Source organism: Perna viridis, chromosome 2, assembly GCF_037379345.1.
Source record: "Perna viridis isolate PV_CMFRI_1.1 ecotype Kerala chromosome 2, ASM3737934v1, whole genome shotgun sequence".
NCBI classification, from domain to species: domain Eukaryota; kingdom Metazoa; phylum Mollusca; class Bivalvia; order Mytilida; family Mytilidae; genus Perna; species Perna viridis.
In genome coordinates this window covers 41,660,603-41,680,896 of record NC_142446.1, presented here as the reverse complement: position 1 = coordinate 41,680,896, position 20,294 = coordinate 41,660,603, and the positions used below count along the sequence as shown (strand labels likewise).

General features: G+C 33.2%; 2 protein-coding genes across 2 annotated transcripts in view; one reads left to right on the top strand and one right to left on the bottom strand.

The window, feature by feature from the left end:
• LOC148625115 (uncharacterized) overlaps positions 1–15,090 on the top strand; it is a 29,353-nt gene extending 14,263 nt beyond the window's left edge. The window contains exons 6-11 of the mRNA XM_088568406.1: positions 4,056–4,124; positions 6,651–6,719; positions 7,741–7,809; positions 10,061–10,123; positions 10,732–10,809; positions 12,809–15,090. Coding sequence (XP_088424532.1) covers positions 4,056–4,124; positions 6,651–6,719; positions 7,741–7,809; positions 10,061–10,123; positions 10,732–10,809; positions 12,809–13,704 — 1,244 coding nt within the window. The 3' untranslated portion in view covers positions 13,705–15,090. The remainder of the gene's footprint in view (positions 1–4,055; positions 4,125–6,650; positions 6,720–7,740; positions 7,810–10,060; positions 10,124–10,731; positions 10,810–12,808) is intronic.
• Positions 15,090–19,001, bottom strand: LOC148625114 (neo-calmodulin-like). Its single transcript, XM_088568407.1, has 4 exons — positions 18,833–19,001; positions 17,192–17,335; positions 16,404–16,646; positions 15,090–15,602 (listed from the first exon to the last, which is right to left on the bottom strand). Exons 1-4 carry the CDS (start codon positions 18,903–18,905, stop codon positions 15,550–15,552), a joined length of 513 nt encoding a protein of 170 aa, XP_088424533.1. The 5' UTR covers positions 18,906–19,001; the 3' UTR covers positions 15,090–15,549.
• Positions 19,002–20,294: the final 1,293 nt, after the last annotated feature.

Sequence of the window (20,294 nt, the reverse complement as noted above, 5' to 3'; positions counted from 1 at the left end):
TGCCATCTCACTAAAAGGAAGACAGGGATTGATTTTGGGGGTTGTGACTTGGACCATTTAGGAATTAGGGGCCAAAAGACGGGACCAAAAGCAAGCATTTGAATGATGTCTGGGCAATAACTTGAATAAATATAAATGGATCTCTGAAATTATACAAAAGGAAGTCTTGGGTCGATTTTGGGGATTGTGACTTGAATCTGTAAGGGAATAGGGACCACAAAGGGACCAGAAGTATGCATTTTATTGATGTCGGAACAATAACTTGACTATAACTGAATGGATACCTTTGAAATTGTAGTGGACGTACCACAAAAGGATGACTGGAATTATAACTTAAACTGATAAGGAATTATGGACCAATAATAGTCCAGAAACAAGTATTTTCCTGATCTACTTATAACAACTTTAACTTGAGTGAAAGTGAATAGATCTCTTTTCTTTGAAATTATACCAAAGGTGCCATACCCCCATAGGAAGGCTGGTGTTGATTTTTAGCTCACCTGGCTGGTCCGTCATCGTCATCGTCTGTTAACAATTTTTCTAAAATCTTCTCTGAAACTTTGGACGGATATTTCTTAGGCTATATTGCACATAAGTTGTGTTATGATTTTTGATCCGTCAAAAAACTTGGCCGCCGTTTCTATTTTAGACCACAGGGGTAATATCACCAATTTCTACTTATATCTCCAAAACTGAAAGACACATTTGAAAATAAACGTGACCGTCCCTTTCAGCTTTAACAGCTTTACGAAAGTCTAACTTGAGTCAAAGTTGTGAGGTGACTTTATTGGAGTTATTGCTCTTGAGAGGAAAACAAAAAGTAGTTTTCAGCCAATATCTTGAAAACTATAATAGATAGGAAAAAAACCTTTACTGATGAAATGATCTTAATGATAAGGCCTACAAAAGTCTCTATTGAACAAAGTTGTCCTCCTTAACGTATTATGCATAGAACTGATTTGGGGATTTTTTTATCCGTCTGAAAACATGGTCATCGTTACTACAAATAAAACATAAGGGTCAGACAGAAGATTTTTGCATATATCTCAAAAATCGTTAGGTTTATCCAAATTTTGACGAGATAAAAGTAATTAGCATGATGGGGTCTATCTGTAGTCAACATTCGTACACATCTGTTAAGGCATGTCGGAGTTATTGCCCTTTTACGACGACTTTGTGCTTTTTCAATGTTAATACTTTCAAAAATCGAAAAAATATTCTCCTGAAAATCTACTGGACAGGATTCAATGAAAATTGATTTGATTGTTTCTTTGGTATGTGCATTAAAATTTTTTATAAGACCTAAAAAAATGGCGGTCGTATTTTGGTATGGCGCTGTCGTCGTCGCCATTGTCCATATACACTTGGTTTTCGTGCGAAATCTTGAAAATTGTTTGGTTGATCTTTATAAAGTTTTATAACAAGGTTTCAAACCATTAAAGGGAGGTTAGTGTGTTGGTATAGATTTTTAGAGGTATAGCCCAACCATTTTATGATTAGGTACCAAAAAGAGGCCTTAAACAAGCATTTTATAATATTCAACTATAAAACTCCAGTAAAAGCATAAGATTGTCAATGATTTTATTTTCACAATTTTCTATACCACAATGGTAAACTTGGATTGATTTGGGGGAGTAAAGACTTCAAGAACTTTTTAGAAATTAGGGGCCAGAAACATGTATTTTCCTGATGTCAAGACAATAGCACATGGGCTGGGAGGGTTCACCGTGCACCCTCCCACTCATCAACTTCATGGTGATATTTAAGTACCTTTATACCTCCAATTACCGAATCAATTTGTCGCCAAAGATTATTCTTGGATTCTTTTTCAGTATAAGCCTATATTTGTACCCCACTGGGTAAAAAAGCCAATATTTTTGTGACTAAATTGTTAGAGCGTCTAAGCCTTCCTGTGATAGCATGTGTAAAAAACTAAACAAGTTTAGGTATCATCGTGTAGCACAATGTCTAAGCTTTACAATGGTACCATTAAAGTTGCTGTAACACTTACGTTTTGCGGTAAAATGCAAAGATGTACCCCTACCTTGCCTAAAAATCGCTTACATTGACATATTTATCAATGTCAAAAGCTCTCGAGTATTTATGTTTGAGTAAAAAATGGCTGATTTGGTATTTTCTGTTTAGTATTATCACAATTTATACTCCTGGGGTTCTTTTGATTAATTTTGGCGATTTCCGTAGTCAGAATTCATCAAAAGAGCGAAAAATGGGATTGTTTAAATACAATTATATAGCGTCTTAGCTTTCTTAAGAGCCCAAGTAATATATATTAAAACTTTTCCAAGAGTCCAAATAGGTGAAAAATTGCCACATCTACCCATGAAAAAAGTACCTCCACATGAACCCAAATGTTAATTTTTAGCACATAATCAATTTAAAAAAAACTAGTTGTGTTCTAGTGTTTTAATTATCTATGTATTCATCATATGTGCTCATTTCAGGCGCGTTTTTTTCTGTTTCAATATGACAATAATGAGTTTCTCATAAAAAGGAGAGTTTTCGGAATTTCAGATTTCCTTCCATTTCACCTATAATTGGCAATTTCTTTAATTTTTGACATACCTCATGTTGAGGTATTTTTTTCATAGGTAGGGGTGGCAATTTTTCACCTCACTTGACTAAGAAAAGTTCAGATATTTATTACTTGGTCTCCTTTTGAAGCTAAGATACAATATTAATGTACCGTATCACACAAAAGCTTGATTAAACTACGGTATTTTGGAAAAAGGGAAATAACGGGTGATGTAGAAGAAATTCTGAAATTCTGAAAATGCCCTTTTTACGATTTTATAGTAATTGTTACCCGAAAAAGAAAATCTATGTGCCATAATTGATCAGATATATTGGGAACATCATTATCTTAATTATGAATGCCTGAAATATGAGTTTTACGGTGTTTGTGTGCTGTGAATGAGAATTCTGATACTGAGACCAGTTTTCTAGGGGTAGGGGTAATATTTTTAACATTTTTTAACATCCTTTCTTGAAAATTTGGTTTTCGTGGTTTATTAATGTAGAAAATTAAATTATCTATCGAATGATACCAAATTTGAGACGTTTTAGTTGAGCAATAACTTGTAGAGTCGAATTTATGTTAATTATTACCGAAAAATCGAAAATCCCATTTTCCGATTTTTATGATAAATTATGACTAAGAAAATCGCCAAAATTCATCAAAAGAACCCCAGAAGTATAAATTGTGATAATACCAAACAGAACATTCCAAATAGGCCTGAAGCAATAATACTCTAGGGGTTTTGACATGGAAAAATATGTCAATTTAAGCGATTTTTCGGCAAGGTAGGGGTACATTTTTTTCATTTTACCGCAAAATCCTAAGTGTTACCGCAACTTTCTATGTATTATTTTAAAGCTTAGACATTAGGCTTACATGATGAAGCACACATATTTCCGTTTACTTCATTCTGTAGTAAGAAGACGTTCGTAGAATAAAATGAATAAGGATGGGGGTGGCGCACGGTGGGTTATCTCAGTCCACGTAATACAATAACTATTTTTATAAGGTTGTAAGGGGTCAAAGCGGCCACACACGAAAAAAAAAAATCGACATTTTCAATGTTGGTTTAATTGAATTTCAAATTTTTGCTGTATTGTGTCCAAACCAGTTGTTGTGTCCATAATGAGTCATAAGTCTCTATGATAAAGTGTGTCAAAATCTGATATTGTGTCCACACTTTCCCCATTGTTCAGGGTTTAACCACTGTGGTTGTATCATGCTGCGCTCGACGAAGTTCTTTATTATCCAAGAAAATACGCGGCCGCTTTTACAAAAAACAATGTTGCCTATCAAATTAGATGAGCCTCTAGTTTTGTGGCGCCTCTGTGGATCTTGTTAAATTCTTTTCCTGTGTTAAATATTTTACATCAATCAGAATTCACAGTTGTATCGAACTTAAATGGTGTGTCCATAATTGCTCCGACTGTTCAGGATTCGACCTTTGCGTTTGTGTTAAGCTGCGCACTTCGAAGCACTTTATTTTTTGGCCTGATAACAATTGTCTTAAATTTTGTAGGTGTAGACAGAAGCAGGAACGAGAAAGATGAACTCGTTGCTAGTGGAAAACAAATACCTGAGGTCTATGGTCAGTAGTTTATCATAATTATAAAACTATAAAAAAAAAATAAAAGGGATTACATCAATGAATTGTGTACATAGGGTTTTTTATTATTTAGATAATAGTTTATTATCGAATGTTCCTTGTGAAATAAATAAGTATCGATAATTCCAATAAGAAATACATTCTGTAATTTCACTCTCGCACTTTCTCTCGCCATAACGTAAACTTCCTTGACGTCACTGATGATTTGGAATAATAATCCACCGACCACAAAATTTAGCAGTAGTTGGATTATATCAATACATTTTTGATAAATAATAGATTGATTATCATTTGGTTGTTGTGTCCCAAACTTTAGCTACTTGTGCCTTGAAGGCTTGGAGATTTAAATCTTGCATTAAATAAGTTATGTGCACTCGTTAAATCTTAGCATTCTTCAGTACCCGTGGTCATATGTTGGCTCTTTATTCTCAAATTAATTGCCATTTTAGTCTTCATATTAATATATTGGTTAAAATAATATAAATTACAAAAGTACTTATCATATAGTATTTCAAATTTCGATATGCTCTACACGTGTTTCAAAGGGTAATCTCTCAAACGATACAAATGAAGATCTAAATCTCCAAAAATTATATACAAAAAACGTATTTTTTATAAAGTCTAAATACATGTATGTTCCGTACGACAAATTCACACCGATATCAAATATTCGGACATCGCAAGAAACAAAATAAAACAAAAATGGAAGCAATTTGGACTCAATTTGCTTTTTTAATGGTAAATACGTAATTGTGCTACTTTTAAAAACCAGTAATTAGTTCCATCTGTTTAGATTTGTTGGTGTTGATGACGCACCATAGGCAGGCTTTAGAGGGAAGTGTAGTTAGTCATATCTGATCATGTAAGAGGTTTCTGTTCTGTTATTCCATCTCTCATCTCGAGTTGTACATACTTTGGTTAGATAGTATGTAATGTTGAAAATTTAACATTTTAAATTGAATTAACTCCATCGAAGATCTAATATCTCAGATATGAGATTATGTAATTTCTCTCTCGAGTTTTTTTTGGAGGGAATCCACTTATGATAAATACGAATACGTGAGTAAAACGTTTCCCCATATTTATGTTGTCATTCCTTCACTGTGGACAAAATCATTTGTTGAACAAGTAGATGATTCTGCTATGTACCTTTGTATGTATTTATTCTTATGTAATTTTAGAATAAAAATGGGTAAATCCTCCGACTTCTCATATGAAGGAATATTAAACGAGGCCATAAAGGGCGTGTTGGCTATGATATCTTCTTTGTCAAACGCACTGCTTTTGTATGTACGATTACCCGAAATTTCGTTGATTACAAATTATTTTACTAGTATTAAGCAATTGTAGGAATGAGCTTTACATACAAACAGTGTTGTTAGAGGCTTTGTTCGCAGGAACAAAAACACATTTCTCATGAAGGGAGAAAATACATGATTACCATATTTTATTTTTTTTTGTGTTTTAAAATCTCCGGCCTCTTCTTACATACCAGATATAAAATGCCATTTTGACTGCTTTTCCTCCGTAGGCCTTGTTTTGTTTTATTTCATTTACGACATCTTTCTATGTTCGGTTTTGAATAATTATCTTTTCTGCTTCTTATGCACTTTCAAGTTACTTATTTACTTTAAATTTGTTACTTTGAACGTGTTATTTTGGTTATTTCATGTTCTTTGTCGTTGGTGTCTATATGCCATGTCTTGTCTTTTTGCATTGAAATAAATTGATTTGTTTTTCCCACGAATTGTGGTTCCATTGATTACTCTTAGCTCATCTGGAACATGTATGTTTTAATCAAAACTTTGCGCCCGTCGTCGTCATCCACGTCGCTTACATTATTCAAACAATATTCTCGGAAAGGTAAGTTGATTGTAATTAAATTTTGTCATTTGCATTCAGCATACTAATGCTGTATCTAAAACAATGAGAGTTATATCAGAATAAAGGCTACTTTTCTACCCCGGCTTGGAGAACTATAGAGAGATACTTCCATTGATAAGATAAGGCCTACAAAAGTCTACATTGTGTTAACTTGTTTGACGACTCATTATCAGAATTATTGCCCTGAAAAGAAAAAGAAACAGCACGTTTATTTGTAGTATTTAGATCATATCGCGAAAATAAAAATAAATAGAAGGAAACTTTCAGTTGATGAAATGATTTTTGTGTTCAGACCTACAAATATCTCCAATGGATGAACATTTGTATATGAAGCAGGATTTAATCATTTTTGTTGTGATTATTCACTTATTATGACCAACATACTTCTGTGAATGAGTGATTTGGTCTCATTATAGATGTAATGTTATCCTTAAACAGTTTTCTAGATATTGTCAGCAACTTTTTCTTGGAATGCAATTCTCTGTCCACATTTTGGTTGTCAGCGAGTTTGAAAACTGGTTTAATAAAAAAATTAATCATTAACCACCTTCTGTATAATGATTGATGTTTTAAAATAGGAAATCAATGTTATAATAATCTATATTTCTTACCTTTTGATTTTAGAAAAAATTCCTGAGACCATTGGTGTTCAAGTATCCGGCGAGGATTATAAGACAACATATACACCTACAAGTAATATCATTTATAAAAAATAGCACGGTATTAGTTGAGAGTCACAGACAACTAAAGTAGAACTAGATGCTCTATCATTGTTTTACTACAATATCATTCGATTTGAGCGCCCTAAAGGCATTGACAACAAATTTATTGATAATAAACATTCATTCATTGTGTATTACAACTCAGTTCTACCCACTTTCCTATCTTAGCATGAAATACCCGTTTAACATAGTGTCGCCTTTGGGACTACCAGTCGTGTAAAATAGTCATAAACTAAATGTATAAAAAAATAACCTGATGAAAATTATCAGTATTGCAGTATATAATAGTGTATTGATAAGAAATGATTTCGCTCTTTGAAACTTCTCATTTTACGCCAATCTGGATGATAACTTGACTATAAGATTGTGAATCTCTTGTAAATATTACTAAAACGTGTTATACCTCAAAAAGAGGTTTGGGATGATTTTTCTGGAATGTGACCGAAACTGTGTAGGAATAAGGGGCCACAAACAGACTAGAAGCAAGCACTTTCATGATATTGAAAGATAGTGAATGACTATCTTTGGAATTGCACCACACGTTTACATACCATAGGAGAAAAGCTAGTACTAATATTTTGGGCTGTGGACTATTAAGGAACAAAGAGACAAAAATAACCAAAAACAATAAACAAAAAAACAAACAATTTATTATGATGTGTAGATAGTTACTTAACTAGAAGTGAATGGAATTCTTTGAAATTGTTTCATAATATTCGTTATAACTCAAGGACGGCCGTTATTGATTTTGGTGATGTAAATGATACCATTCATGAATAAAGGGCCAAGTAGTTCTGTGTCAAATATTTTATGGTGATCAGGATTCAGAGCTGTATCAAGCTTAATTAATAAATAGTGTGTCTTTACCTGTTAAGGGTTCAACCTAAGTGGTTGTATCGAATAAGACATTTTCGCTTGTCTGTGTGTCTTTACTTTTCTCTGAGAAATGGTATAATTTTTAACATAATTTGACTATTTGCTTGATGTTTTAGGTCAGCATCTTTTTGAGGAATCTGCGAAGAAACCTTTTAATTCTGACGACAATACAGGTTTCATATCAAGTGAGATATCCTTTATTGTTACAAAAATATACTATATATTGAATCAAATTCGCAAAAGTAATACAGATAAAATAATTGTCAATACGAAAAGAGTACCAGTAAACGCTTGGATACGTTAGTATAGAAATGAAACAAAGCATAAGTTAAGCCGAAACATCAATTGACGTAAAGTAAATATTCAGCGTAGTTCAGATAAAACAGAAAACGTCACAATAAGAGTAAAATCAGAAACTTCATTTGCTATATATTAACGGTGTAGATTCAAGCGGAATGAATACCTTAACAAACTACACCACGGAGACAAGGTGCCCTTCAAATTTGCCTCTGTGATGTTCGGCAGTTATCAGTTTTCTTTTCAATACTATTTGCCCCTGACGAAGGCCGTAAGGACGAAAATTTAGGCCCACTGTGTTTAATTTTTTACGTATTATTTATATTTTATTTGTATGTAGTTCCATTATACCTTTTAAACGTGGCCATTGTTCACTTATTCGTTATTCTTGTAATTTTGGAGTCTTATTATGTATTTTTTTTCTGGTTATACAAAGAAACAATTGTTAGGCAAAGTTTAGTTAATAGATTGAAAGTAGTACAGGTAATTGAATTTGTGAAGTCTGACAAATCATTCAGAGAAACTCTTTAAAATTAGGAAATAATTGAAAATACATGTGTAAGTTCTTTGTCAGTAAAATCTGTTCTAACTTGACACATTTAAACACTGCTATAATTACTAATAGGAATATATGCCATATACGGAGATATCTCACGCTGAAATCATAAATAATTCATTCTTGTAAAGTTGAAAATCGTTATACTAGTATTTCTGATTTTTATATGACCGCAAAAAAGTGCGTTTTTATTGTGTTATGATGTTGTCGGCGTCGGCGTTGTCGTTGTCGTAGTCGTCGTTGGTAGCGGTGGGGTCAGCGTGTCATTTTTGTCTTTGCCGTGCGATTTATTTTGATATGTTTTTTTAATACTTTATATATCTGGTCTTTGTCCCTGGATTATATTCTTTTGATTTCCGTTAGAATCTTGGTTCCCTTGATTACTCTTTACTTGCTGCTTGAGGAAGCTTACTATTTAAAATGGAATCAATAGCCCCCTACCGTTCTGCAAAAAGGAACCTAAATAGGTAAAATAGGTGTTCATGTTCAATTTTATCCAATTCTTTTTTTTATTTGTTTCTGATTTAATTCTATTTAAAGAATTATAAATAGATTTCAAATAGCAATTTAGCATTGTCAATCTATGGGGGCAAAGTCGGGTCACACCTTACAAAATAACTTTTTTTAATTTCTGGTCTGATCTTGAATTTGTTTATGAAATTCCTCTTGAAAATCCTTGCCCGCCTTTCCAATGAGCTTTCAGATATCTCTCTTATTGGTTTCATTTTCCTTACGGTATTTTTTCTTGTATTAGGATATCCCTTAAGACTGGATCATCTTGTGTGCTTTGTTCATAACATCTACTGTGAGTGGGAAGTATTAAGTGGTAGGGGTGTCTGTCCTTCATTACGTCCGTAATTCTTTCTTCCTTCTCTTATGCAGAGGGGTATCAGTCTCTCATTCATTACTCCTACACCACTGAATGAAAATTAATGAAACATTAATAAAATTTTCATTACCTATTCTTATTGTGAATTTCCTATTTTACATTTAGGTCAAATCATTTTTTTAAAGTCAAAAGGTTCATGTTATCAGATTGGGGGAAGGTGGGGTGGCTAGCAAGTTAGTGATCCAATATTTCTAATGTAATAAGCAATTTTTGTACCAAAAGTTGAAAACATCACAATACTTATATTAGACAGTTGGTACGATGTATAAAGTTCTACAATGGAAAACTATATTAACATGACAAATGCTTGATTCACTATTACACTTACGAATTATATCGGTGAAGTAGAAACCAAAGGGGTTCTAAAACATTCCAAGGTATCACTTAGATCTGTAAGGTAAAGCACAAGCCGCCCTTTATTAAAAATAAACAACAGAGGAAAAAATAACAGGTTAGGGAAATAATGACGGGTCCTCTTCCTTATAGGTACATCGGGAAAATATCTACACTCGATACACTGTCATTATTTCCCTCACCTGGCATTGTGACGTTATGTGATTTAATTCAAATTACCTTTGACGTCTTTGTCTTTCTACCTTGTAAATGCTTTGAAATTTTGGTTGGTTGGTTTGTTGTTCTTATTTTGTTTAATAGAAAATCAACATTAAATGTTTGTTCAATACTAAAATTTTAGGAAAAGAAGATTTGGAGAAACAAACATGTGCAAATTCTGACGAGAAAACAGGTTTCATATCATGTAAGATTGACTTACTATTATTTGTCAATTATCGTTTTATCAATTATTCTTCAAAGTACACTAGACTACGGATATAATAATTGTATAACCTTTCTATACAAAACTCCTTCTGGACTTAACATTTATAACACAGTAAAACTGGCGAAAGGGTAATCAAGGGAAAGAACGCTCAAAAGAAAGAACTTAATCGAGGGAAAGGGAAAGTAGACACACACATCAGAGAACATGAAATAACCAAAATTACGCGCTGAAAGAAACAAAAGTAAACGGGAAACCCGGACTCCACTAAAGAATAATCAAGGGAACCACGGTTATAGCGGTAATCAAATGAATGTAATCCAGGGACAAAGACCAGACATGGAAAACAGACATACACAACAAAGAACATGAAGTAACTAAAATCATACATACAAAGTAACAAAAGCAAATGAGCAACTCGGACTCCACTAAAAACTTGGAGCAAGAACTATTTTCATCAGTAGAGTAAACATCCTTTGCTTTTCTAGAAACCCCAGACAAAATGCTCATAAAATGTCCAAGGAACTGATGTGAAAGTTGTTTTAATAGTTCTTGTTTTGCATGGATATTGAATGTTTTTTTTCTTTCAGTAAACAGGGAAATTGATGATGAAAAAAACGATCCTACACATGTAACGTGTAAGATGGAATGCAGTGGACAAAAAAATGGTAAAAGTTTAATTTATTATCAAGATTTTGGTATAATGTTGCGTGTTAAATCTCACTAAATGAGTTGTATGTGTATTGTTTTTTGACCCGGTTGTTGTTTTCATGTGACCATTGTAAGCAGTTTATGCTTCACTTATCAGGCCTTCTGTCCTATATCTCCAGTCACTCCTCGTGTGACTCTTAACCTCTCTGTCTATTCTGCTGTATTTAGTACTTAGTGTTTCCTTTAATCTTTTTGACCTGCTGTTATAAATATGGTGTTTAAATTGCTTCCTTTTATCCATAACCTTCCATGATTCTTTACTAATCGCTTGATTTTGTTTTTTTTTTATCTTCACTCTAAGTATGGTCTTTGAAGTCTCGATGTTGCCTTTTCCCATTGTTTCCCAGATATCTTATGCATTATCAATTTCATGTAGGACTTTTTGGAGTTTAACTGAAAATGATTTTTTTTCTCTCTGTTAGAGTTTGGTGATATGATACTTCATTCTATTTTTATATGTCTTTTGCCTCTGTGATCTTACAACGTATGAAGTCGTTGTCGCTGTTTGCGTCCGCTCCTCTCATTGGTCTTGTGTCTAGACATGATGTTCTATGCTGTTGTGAGATAAGCACATGGTCGATTTGGTTTTCTGTCTTTCCATCAGGTGAGATCCAATAGAAATTGTAGCTAGGCTTATGTGAAAACATTGTTCAAGTAATTACCAATGTGTTTATTTTGTACAAAAAAGTACCAAGTTCTCTCCTTTTTCATTTCGTTTTCCTATTTCTTATTTTCTTGTTGTCACTGCCATCGTATATATTAAAATTCCCTATTAATAACAAGATGTCAGGTTTTGAAGTGTTGTTAATGACCTCCTGTAACCGCTCTTTTGTTTCTCCTTTGCTTTCATCGGTTAGTGAAAATACTAGGATAACCTTTTATATAGTTACATACACCAGTCTTTCATTTATGGGGTTCCTTTTCAAGAAAGACTTTTTGGGCTCTATTTAACAGCATAATTCCTAACACCTTCATGGTGTATACCATCCTCACTTTCTGAAAAGAGTACACTTTTTCACATTGCAGTGACTTCACTGAGTCCAAGGATGTCTAGTCCGTACCTGTCCATCTTCTGTTATATTTGCTGTTTTCCTGTCATATACATAGATCCAATATTGCAACATCTTAACATATATTATCTTTTTGTGTGTAAATGGGCATGTGAGCTTCCTCTAGGATTTTCACCCAGCCATGTCATGTTGTCCACTGCATTAGTTTATCGAACAGTTTGGAGGTTGTCCTCTTGCTGTGGTCTTGGTGTGTGTTGGATTTCTGTAATCATACTCATTTAATCCTACCCCTACCATTTAGTTTGCACAATGAAACAGAAAGGTATCATCGAGTTCCGCAATGAAATGTTTGTTATTGATATTAGCCCATCACTGCAAATAAACAATAAAAGACCAACTTGCCTGTCTTGCTCAGCACCAGATCCTCATCCCTTGGCCGATAAATCTCCCCGAGGTATGTTGTGCTGGACTTAATGAATGCATAGAATGATAATTATATAAAATAGTTCTTGATATCATTTTGAAGATTAACATGTTTATTCATTCCTTATAGAAAATCTGTAATTTCTTAAACGGGTTTGAGAAACTGGTTTATTTTTGTGTGTGAAAAGATGGCAAAACTGCATATTTTCAATATCCCAAATTGTCTATGTAAGATGATGTTACATGCCGTGAAAGACTCCTATCCAATGTTAGGGAAAATGTTCACAAGACACGAGTCACAAGTTGTTTCCAGTGTACTGTACTAATATGCATGAAGAGTCGGGATCGGGCATTCAATGTGACAGAGATCTAAAAGCTTTAAAATAGCAAATACACTTCTGTGTAGAAGATTCATCCAATAAAAGTCGATAATTGCAAATGCTAATCCATAAAACAAGCTTTTTAATTGAAAATTATTTGTTTGTTTTTACTTTCAAACGAAAAGAAACATTTTATTTAACAGATACATCCTTGGAAACAGATAGTCCTCGCTCCAACTGGAAAAATATCAGCAGACACAGCTATGATTCTATCGTGAGCCTCAGATCAGATGCTAGGGATACAGCAAGCAGTGTTACTGTTGGAGTAAGATATGACGAAGAAATACCAACTAGCGGTATCCTGAATCAAGCTAATAATGGTCATTCCGTTAAACAAAAAAGCATTAATTCCGATAGCCTGTTTGGTTCCGGAAATCAGGACGAAAATGGTTACTTGGATGGGAATGAAGCAGATGATGAAACCCAGCAGAATTCATTTGTTCAGGATCTGGTCGAGAACGCGGATGAACGATTTCAAAATGAAAGGGTAGAAGTGATTGCAGTTAGGAATAATGGTAATGCAGAAAAAACGAAAGAAGTGGATGTTAGAGAAAATTTGAATGGAGTAAATAGAGATGTTGAAGAAGATGCAGTAGTTTTGGTTGAAGATGAAATAACAGGTGTTAATGAACAGTCAAATCAAAATGACATGGGTCATGTTGAGAATGAAAGAGAACGAGAGGTAACTGAAAGGAAGGATGAAAGTGAAGAGATTGTCGATGAAATCGAAGTAGACGCAGAGAAGTATATAGAAGAGAATACTAGTACAATAGAGAAAGTAAACGAAGATGATGGAAATGAAGAAAAGTCTTCAAAAAAATGTTCCTTCATCAGAGATTATGTAGCAGAAAATATAAGAATGCTGTCAGATATGGGTAAGGATGGTACACGGAAGAAATATGATATTGCAATGAAGCAAGAGAGCAATAATGAAGTGCAGATTGAATGTGTGAAGGAAATTGGTGTCACCACAAGAAGTGTGGTGAGTGATATGGCAAACTTTGCCGAGCGAGTTGCCGTGCAGTGTTTTCGGGCTTGACAATATCTTTTCGTAGATGCGTGCTTTATTGCCTGTTGTATCATATTCACGACTTAACAATCTCTTGTATGATACTGATTAGTCGTATTTGTAAAAATAAATCGTGTTTATTTGTACACTGCAATAGAGAACGTACGAAAATATATTGTCACAGTAAAGCTGTACTTTCGTTTTCAAAAAATAATTTAAAAAAATAGCCCTTGAAAAAGATTTTATGGTTACATAGATCTCGTTTTTTATACGACCGCAAAAAATGCGTTTATATTGAAATTGCGCCTGTCATTGTCCTGGTCGCCCGGGGACCCTTCGTTTCCGAGCGATAACTTTATTTGCCGTGAAATTTCGATATGATTTTTCTAACCACTACAGGAAGGTTCCTATTAAATTCGAGTTTTTGGCTTCTACCATTTTGGAATAAGGGGGCCAAAATGCTTAAAAATAGTTTTTTTTTTATTTTTGGCCCGATTGTAAATCTGTTTTTGTCCATGCTTTGGTTTTTTTAGATCAGATTTCAGATATATTTTATGGTTTTCGAGTTAGAAGAGGTCAAAAGGACCACATCTCGAAAACCGAGCTTTATTTTTGCACTGATTTTGAAAATTTTTATTTGAATTTCAGATTTTGTGCAACACGGTTTCCAAAGCAGTTGGTTTGTCCATAATAAATTGTACTATGGTTAAGTGTGTCAAAAAACTAATTTTGTACCCACACTTGCCCCAACTGTTCAGGGTTCAATATTTCGATGATATCATTTTGCGCTCGGTAAAGTTTTGTATTAGATGCATATTAATCGATTTTTATATTCAAACTGTTTTGCATAAAGATTGGTATATACAGATAAAAAGGTTTGTTTTTACTTATATGTGTTTCTTTTCCTGTTTTCATTCATTTATTATATATTACAGTAATTGTAAACAAAAGTTAATCCTCGAAGTTTTCTTTGTGGGGTACTTCTTAGTTAGTGTGTGTGTATTTTTCATAGAACCTTAGTTTTACTTTTATTCTTACTTTCTTTTTTAATTTGTTCATTACATATTGTTTTGGTCAGTTAATTGTATACAAATGAATTCAGTATTCTGTGAATATCTAAACGCAGGGAAGTCACACAAAATATTGAATTCACGTAGATACAACATAACCTGTTTTTATTGATGTCCTTTGTAACATACTTAACCAAGCAAGATTTGAACAAAATTTAGATTCAGTACTAGCATTAGAATTGAATGAAAAGGTACATTCTACCTTTATAATTGTATCTGTTTACACATTGTAAATTTCCAAAATGCGGTGTGCCATTTTACAATTCTTTTCTGTGGAGTGTTACAATTGTAATAAGTTCTTAATAATTTTTACATTAATAATCTTAATAAACTAAAAGCAACCAAACCAGTCTTTTATGTTTATTCAGTGTTTTTCTTTTTTTTAATATAAAATACATAGAATACGTGGAAAATATACGGACTCGTTTTGAATGTACTTCGGTTGTTCGACAAGTGGTGTCCACATCGGGGAGAGGGAGAATGGTGGACCATTGTTACCGTTTTTACGTTTTACTTCCTGGGTTGGAATGGACACCCGAGTCCCTGGGTTCAGGACATTGTTACTGGGTGCAAGGAGTGATGTTTTGGGGGAATATTAGGGCAGACCTATACATACATCGGTCATGCCTTATATTTGTCTAATTATTCCCCATCAGTGAACTGTTGTAATATTTTGATATAGAAAAATAGGTCATCGATTTTTTGTTTTGAAGATATCTGTACCCTAATGAAGGAAATACTTTAAAACATTTTATATAGTTTTTTGTAAGGTATATAAAGTGTCTTTCCAGGTTGTCGTTGTCTGTTAGCATTCAGGAATTGTTTGGTTTGTGTTTTCGTTCCAGCATTGATGAAATTCTAAAAAATAAAAATTAAAACAAATTTTACAAATATATCAGTCGCAACTTCGATGGTGACTCGAATGAATGAATACCTTTGAAATTGATGACGCCATTTACTGTTTAAAACGTTTGAGGGGGCTGGGACCTGAACAAGAGACTTCAATGCGACCCGTGATGCGTCACGACCTTGTGTCCCATGAAAATATAGGTCAATCTAAAACAGTCACCGGGTAACAAATTTATATAATTTATAGTGCAAATTGACGAAATTTCAAACAAATGTAAGTAGATATGGTGTTCCTGATTCTTGATTAAAGTGTGCCAATTTTCGCACGTGAAAGCTTATGTGTATTCCCTCGACCCTCTTGGGGCAGATACGGAAATCATACATTGGAATTCTCCTGTCTGTATAATAAGAAAAGGGCAAACAACAAAACGGTACCAGTGAAAAACATTAGTCGTAGTACACAATAGAAAAGTGTGTTTTTTTCTATTTTACTAGAGATACAAAATGTATGATATATTATCATGATACCTAACTTAAAAAAAACTACTGTAAAAATATATTACAGCTTAACAATGTCATGAACTTACCAGTTGATTTTAAAGGGTGTTACGAATAAATTTGGAATAGAAAGGCAGCATATAAATATTCCTAAAAATAATGGCAGGCCAGGCAATCAGGAGAAATAAAAAAGCAGGATTTCTTACTACTGTTCGAATGTTTTATTGTTTTAATTTCAAAACTAATTATTTCTCAAATAGTAAACTGCACCCAAGCCACCTAAAAATCATATAGTAACTGAAAGATACTTACTTTCGTAGTTTACTACACCGTCTCCGTTATGGTCGGCTTCTCTGATGAGTTCATCAAGCTCATGGTCTGACATTTTCTGTCCATTGCTGGCCAAGATAGTTTTAAGCTCCACTGCAGATATAAAGCCATCGTTGTTTTTGTCAAACATCCTGAACGCCTCCCTTACCTCTGACGCCACATCCACTGATTTCATGATGTTTAATACCATTTCTAAGAATTCATTGAACTCTATGGCACCGCTACCTTTATGTATAAAATACACATAGTTACATAACTCGTAAATTTCTTTCTCTAATGCGATCAGTAATCAAGAAAGCAAAAATTATCTGGCAGGGGGATCGTTGGCCGACTTCACAATTAATTTAATGACTGTCTTTAAAATGAAAGAGTTCTGAAATTTACTGCTGACGTCCGGTGAAGTTATTTTTATTTTAAGGAACGTGTGACACTTGCTTCCACACTTTTCGATATTTTTCAAGTATATTTGTCGCATTTTGGCAAAAGTGACAAGAATTCAAATTAAAGGGAATCTAATTTGTCACGCATATATGTTGCAACAACGAATTGGGGAAGACGGTGACATGACAAATGGGACAGAAACAAAAATTATACTAGCAAATAAATAAACAACAAAACCGAATAAGTGAGTAGTACTCTATAAAACAGAGCATTATTTCTTTACTATGATAAGAGGGATCTAGCTGCAACTAATTTTCAAGGGTGAAATGAAGTTATTGAACTTAAAAGGAAAAGTAACAATTTTGTGTCGTACGGTATCGTATACTGACCATCTTTATCTACTTTCGTCATCATTTCTTGTATCTCATTTTGGGACAGACTGTTACCGAGTGATCTCATTACTGTGTCTAATTCCGTGGTCGTTATAGTTCCATCTCCATCTTTGTCGAAAAGTTCAAATACCTCTTTAAAATCTTAATAAAAATATGATAATAATATAATAACACAAACTGCAGGAGTCATTTATTATACAGTTTGCAATTCGTCTATTGCAATCTAATTATTTTGAAAAGGCAATGGAAACATTACGTAAAAAAGCACTCGTAACATAGGAATCTACAAGACAAAATAATCAGTAAAGCAGAAGGACATTAAACATAAAATTTAATAGTTTAGATTTGAAATACTGGTTTTTATTCAGACAGTATAAAACATTGGTAAAGTAAGAAGAAATAATTAGTGTTTATTTAGAGTTATGTTACATTCAGTTCACATAAGCTTTCAGGCCCCGGTTTCATAAAAAATCTCAATAGATTTTCCTCAAATACCTTCTCAACTCCAATCCCAACCAATCAAATCACCTGAAATTGCTGATATGAGAAAAAAACCAAGGATTTGAAGAAAATCTCGACTTGAAATGTTTTTCTTCATGAAACTCATTTCTGAGCAATTCACATAGAAAAGACGGATTAGACATAAAACGCGCAGACAAAATGCATACGTCTTGATAAACATGCATAAGGTACATTTGTAACTACACATTCTGTAATATAAAATAAAATATGGATTTGACATATCTCGGCGGAAGTGGGGGGAGGGGGGGAGGGTAGAGTCACTTCCAATATACAACCTGATATGGATGAGAGGAAGAAATATATCGCCTTTTCAGGCTTTAAATAATAAGGTCAGACTGCTAATATTTGATAAAGCCGAATTTACATATCTGAAGCAGGTATGTCAAAAATGGTGTAAATGCACAATTATAAATCGAATCTACTTCACTAAGCATCCACAATTCTGTATGGTTATGGATGCACTGTTTCGCATAACAACATATATGACAGAGTATACATTTTGATGGTTCTCAATATGTGATATGGGCGGGGTCTTTTAGATTTGGCAGCTACTCACCCCTATCTGGAACTATGTGAAGAGACACCAACTCCCTTCCCGAGAGGCATATAAATTACAAAATGCAGAAAGCACTAGAAGATACATAATTGATTCAACGATTCAACCGTTTTATTTCTCCCATTGCTTTGTATGTGATACTACATTTTTTATACACTGTTGAAAAAAAATGGCCGTCGCATTTCTCTATGTATGTAAATTTTATTATTTATACTTAAAAAAGCAAATTAAAAATAAGTTCAAACAACAATAGAATTGAAGATGTTTGTCTTTCCTTATGATAAATCTTTTGTCAAAATCAGTGGCAATATTGCTTCACAAGTAGTTTTCTTTAAGTAAATTTGTATAGACAGTTATGTAAAAATAAAATTTATGGCACAGCTTTTGTATATTTAATTCACGGCGGCAAAAATCACCTTAGAATGAATGCACTTAAGAAGCATAGATATAAATACAGACTGGAGAAGAAAAGAAAAGTTCTGCCGTAAAGAGAAAAAGGTTAGGATCAGGATAGAAGCAATAGCAGGGAAATACACAAGTAATATGAATAAGTATCATACCTTTAACGACTTCATCTAACTGTTCTTGTCGGGGATCAGTCTGGGATTTTAACAAAGTATAAACAAAATTCATTTTCAATTATCTGAGCAAACGGATGCTTACAATTGGTGATGTCGTCGGCTTGCTCGTTACAATCAAATGACGCTGCAATAAACATGATAAATCACAAAACCGTGCACAAGTATTTGAAAAGTCAGTGAACGATGAAATTCTAATACATTATATGAAGGTTTATTTTACTATTAATATATTACATCGAAAAACTTTTATTTTCTATTTACAGGCAAGTCTCTATACATTATTTAAAGTAGAACACCTATTGAAGTCTTTAACGGTTCGTCAATCTACTATTATAAGTTATGTATGTATACATTTAGTCATGTTATATTTAGGTTTTATCTTTTTGTAGAATTTAATAACTGCATGTTTTTTTATTTCGTATAAACAATGTGAATATTATTGAGAATGTCACTATATTTGAACTAAAAGGCATTTGAAAAAAAATTGTTTTACATTTTCTTTCAGTAAACAAAGAATAATGCTGAAAAAATTAGCAATCTCACATTAAATCTGTTAAACGGGTGACTCGGGGGAAAAAGTGGTAAGAGTTTTTATTTCTTAGATAGTGATGAAAGAATTGAAGATTTAATTTGACTATCGGCCTTGTTGTACAAGTTCTATAACCAATAACCCGGTTAATATGACGTGTGGTCAAATTTCTATTGACACTCACGCATAAAATTGCTGAAGCCGAAACCGATAGGGTATCTTCTTTTTTACCTTGTTTAGAATCGAACGTAAATGGAAATGTACATCTCTACATTTCTATATTAAAGTTATAATAGTTCTCCTAATGAAGTAATGACATCTGGTGTGATTGTTGTACACGTATTCCACTAATTTTGCGCTAAAAATACGAACATGTTTAAATCTTAGTTTTAATTTTGTACAAGTGTGACCCATCGATGAGCAGGTTTGAAAAATTATTTAAGTAGCAGTCTTTGTAAGAATCATGCTAATTTAGTAAAATGTGATTCACCCTTAAAAATGCTATACAGTTTCATGTTTTTCTATTAAGTTGCATTATAGCTCTATATGATGAAATATTTAATTGTTCATTCCAATCTGTCTGCTCTAAGGAGTTAATTCACATTGAAAATCCAATAGTTTCTATAGTATTTTAGTGTCATTTACAGAGTTATTTCCCTTACTTTGATACTGTGCATTCTATATAACGCTGGAAGGGCCTTTGATATACTTAGCTCCGTTCTTTTGTATGTTACGTTTTTTTTATGGTTTACTCAGTTTACCAAAACCAATTTTGTTCTGATAATTTGAATTCTCATTAAGCATGGTGACTTTTATTATGTAACAACTAACCTTTGCTGTTAGTATCTTCATTTCAACATATTTAAGAGACAAGTAGTTTTCTAATTAAACGAAGAAATTAATGATGAAAAA

Excerpts from the sequence above, each read along its gene's own strand:
- LOC148625114 (XM_088568407.1), bottom strand. The coding sequence starts at position 18,905 with ATGAATTTTGTTTATACTTTGTTAAAATCCCAGACTGATCCCCGACAA. Across the intron at positions 17,336-18,832 it reads GTTAGATGAAGTCGTTAAAG|ATTTTAAAGAGGTATTTGAA; the intron begins GTATGATACTTA and ends ATTTTTATTAAG. Across the intron at positions 16,647-17,191 it reads GACGAAAGTAGATAAAGATG|GTAGCGGTGCCATAGAGTTC; the intron begins GTCAGTATACGA and ends TTATACATAAAG.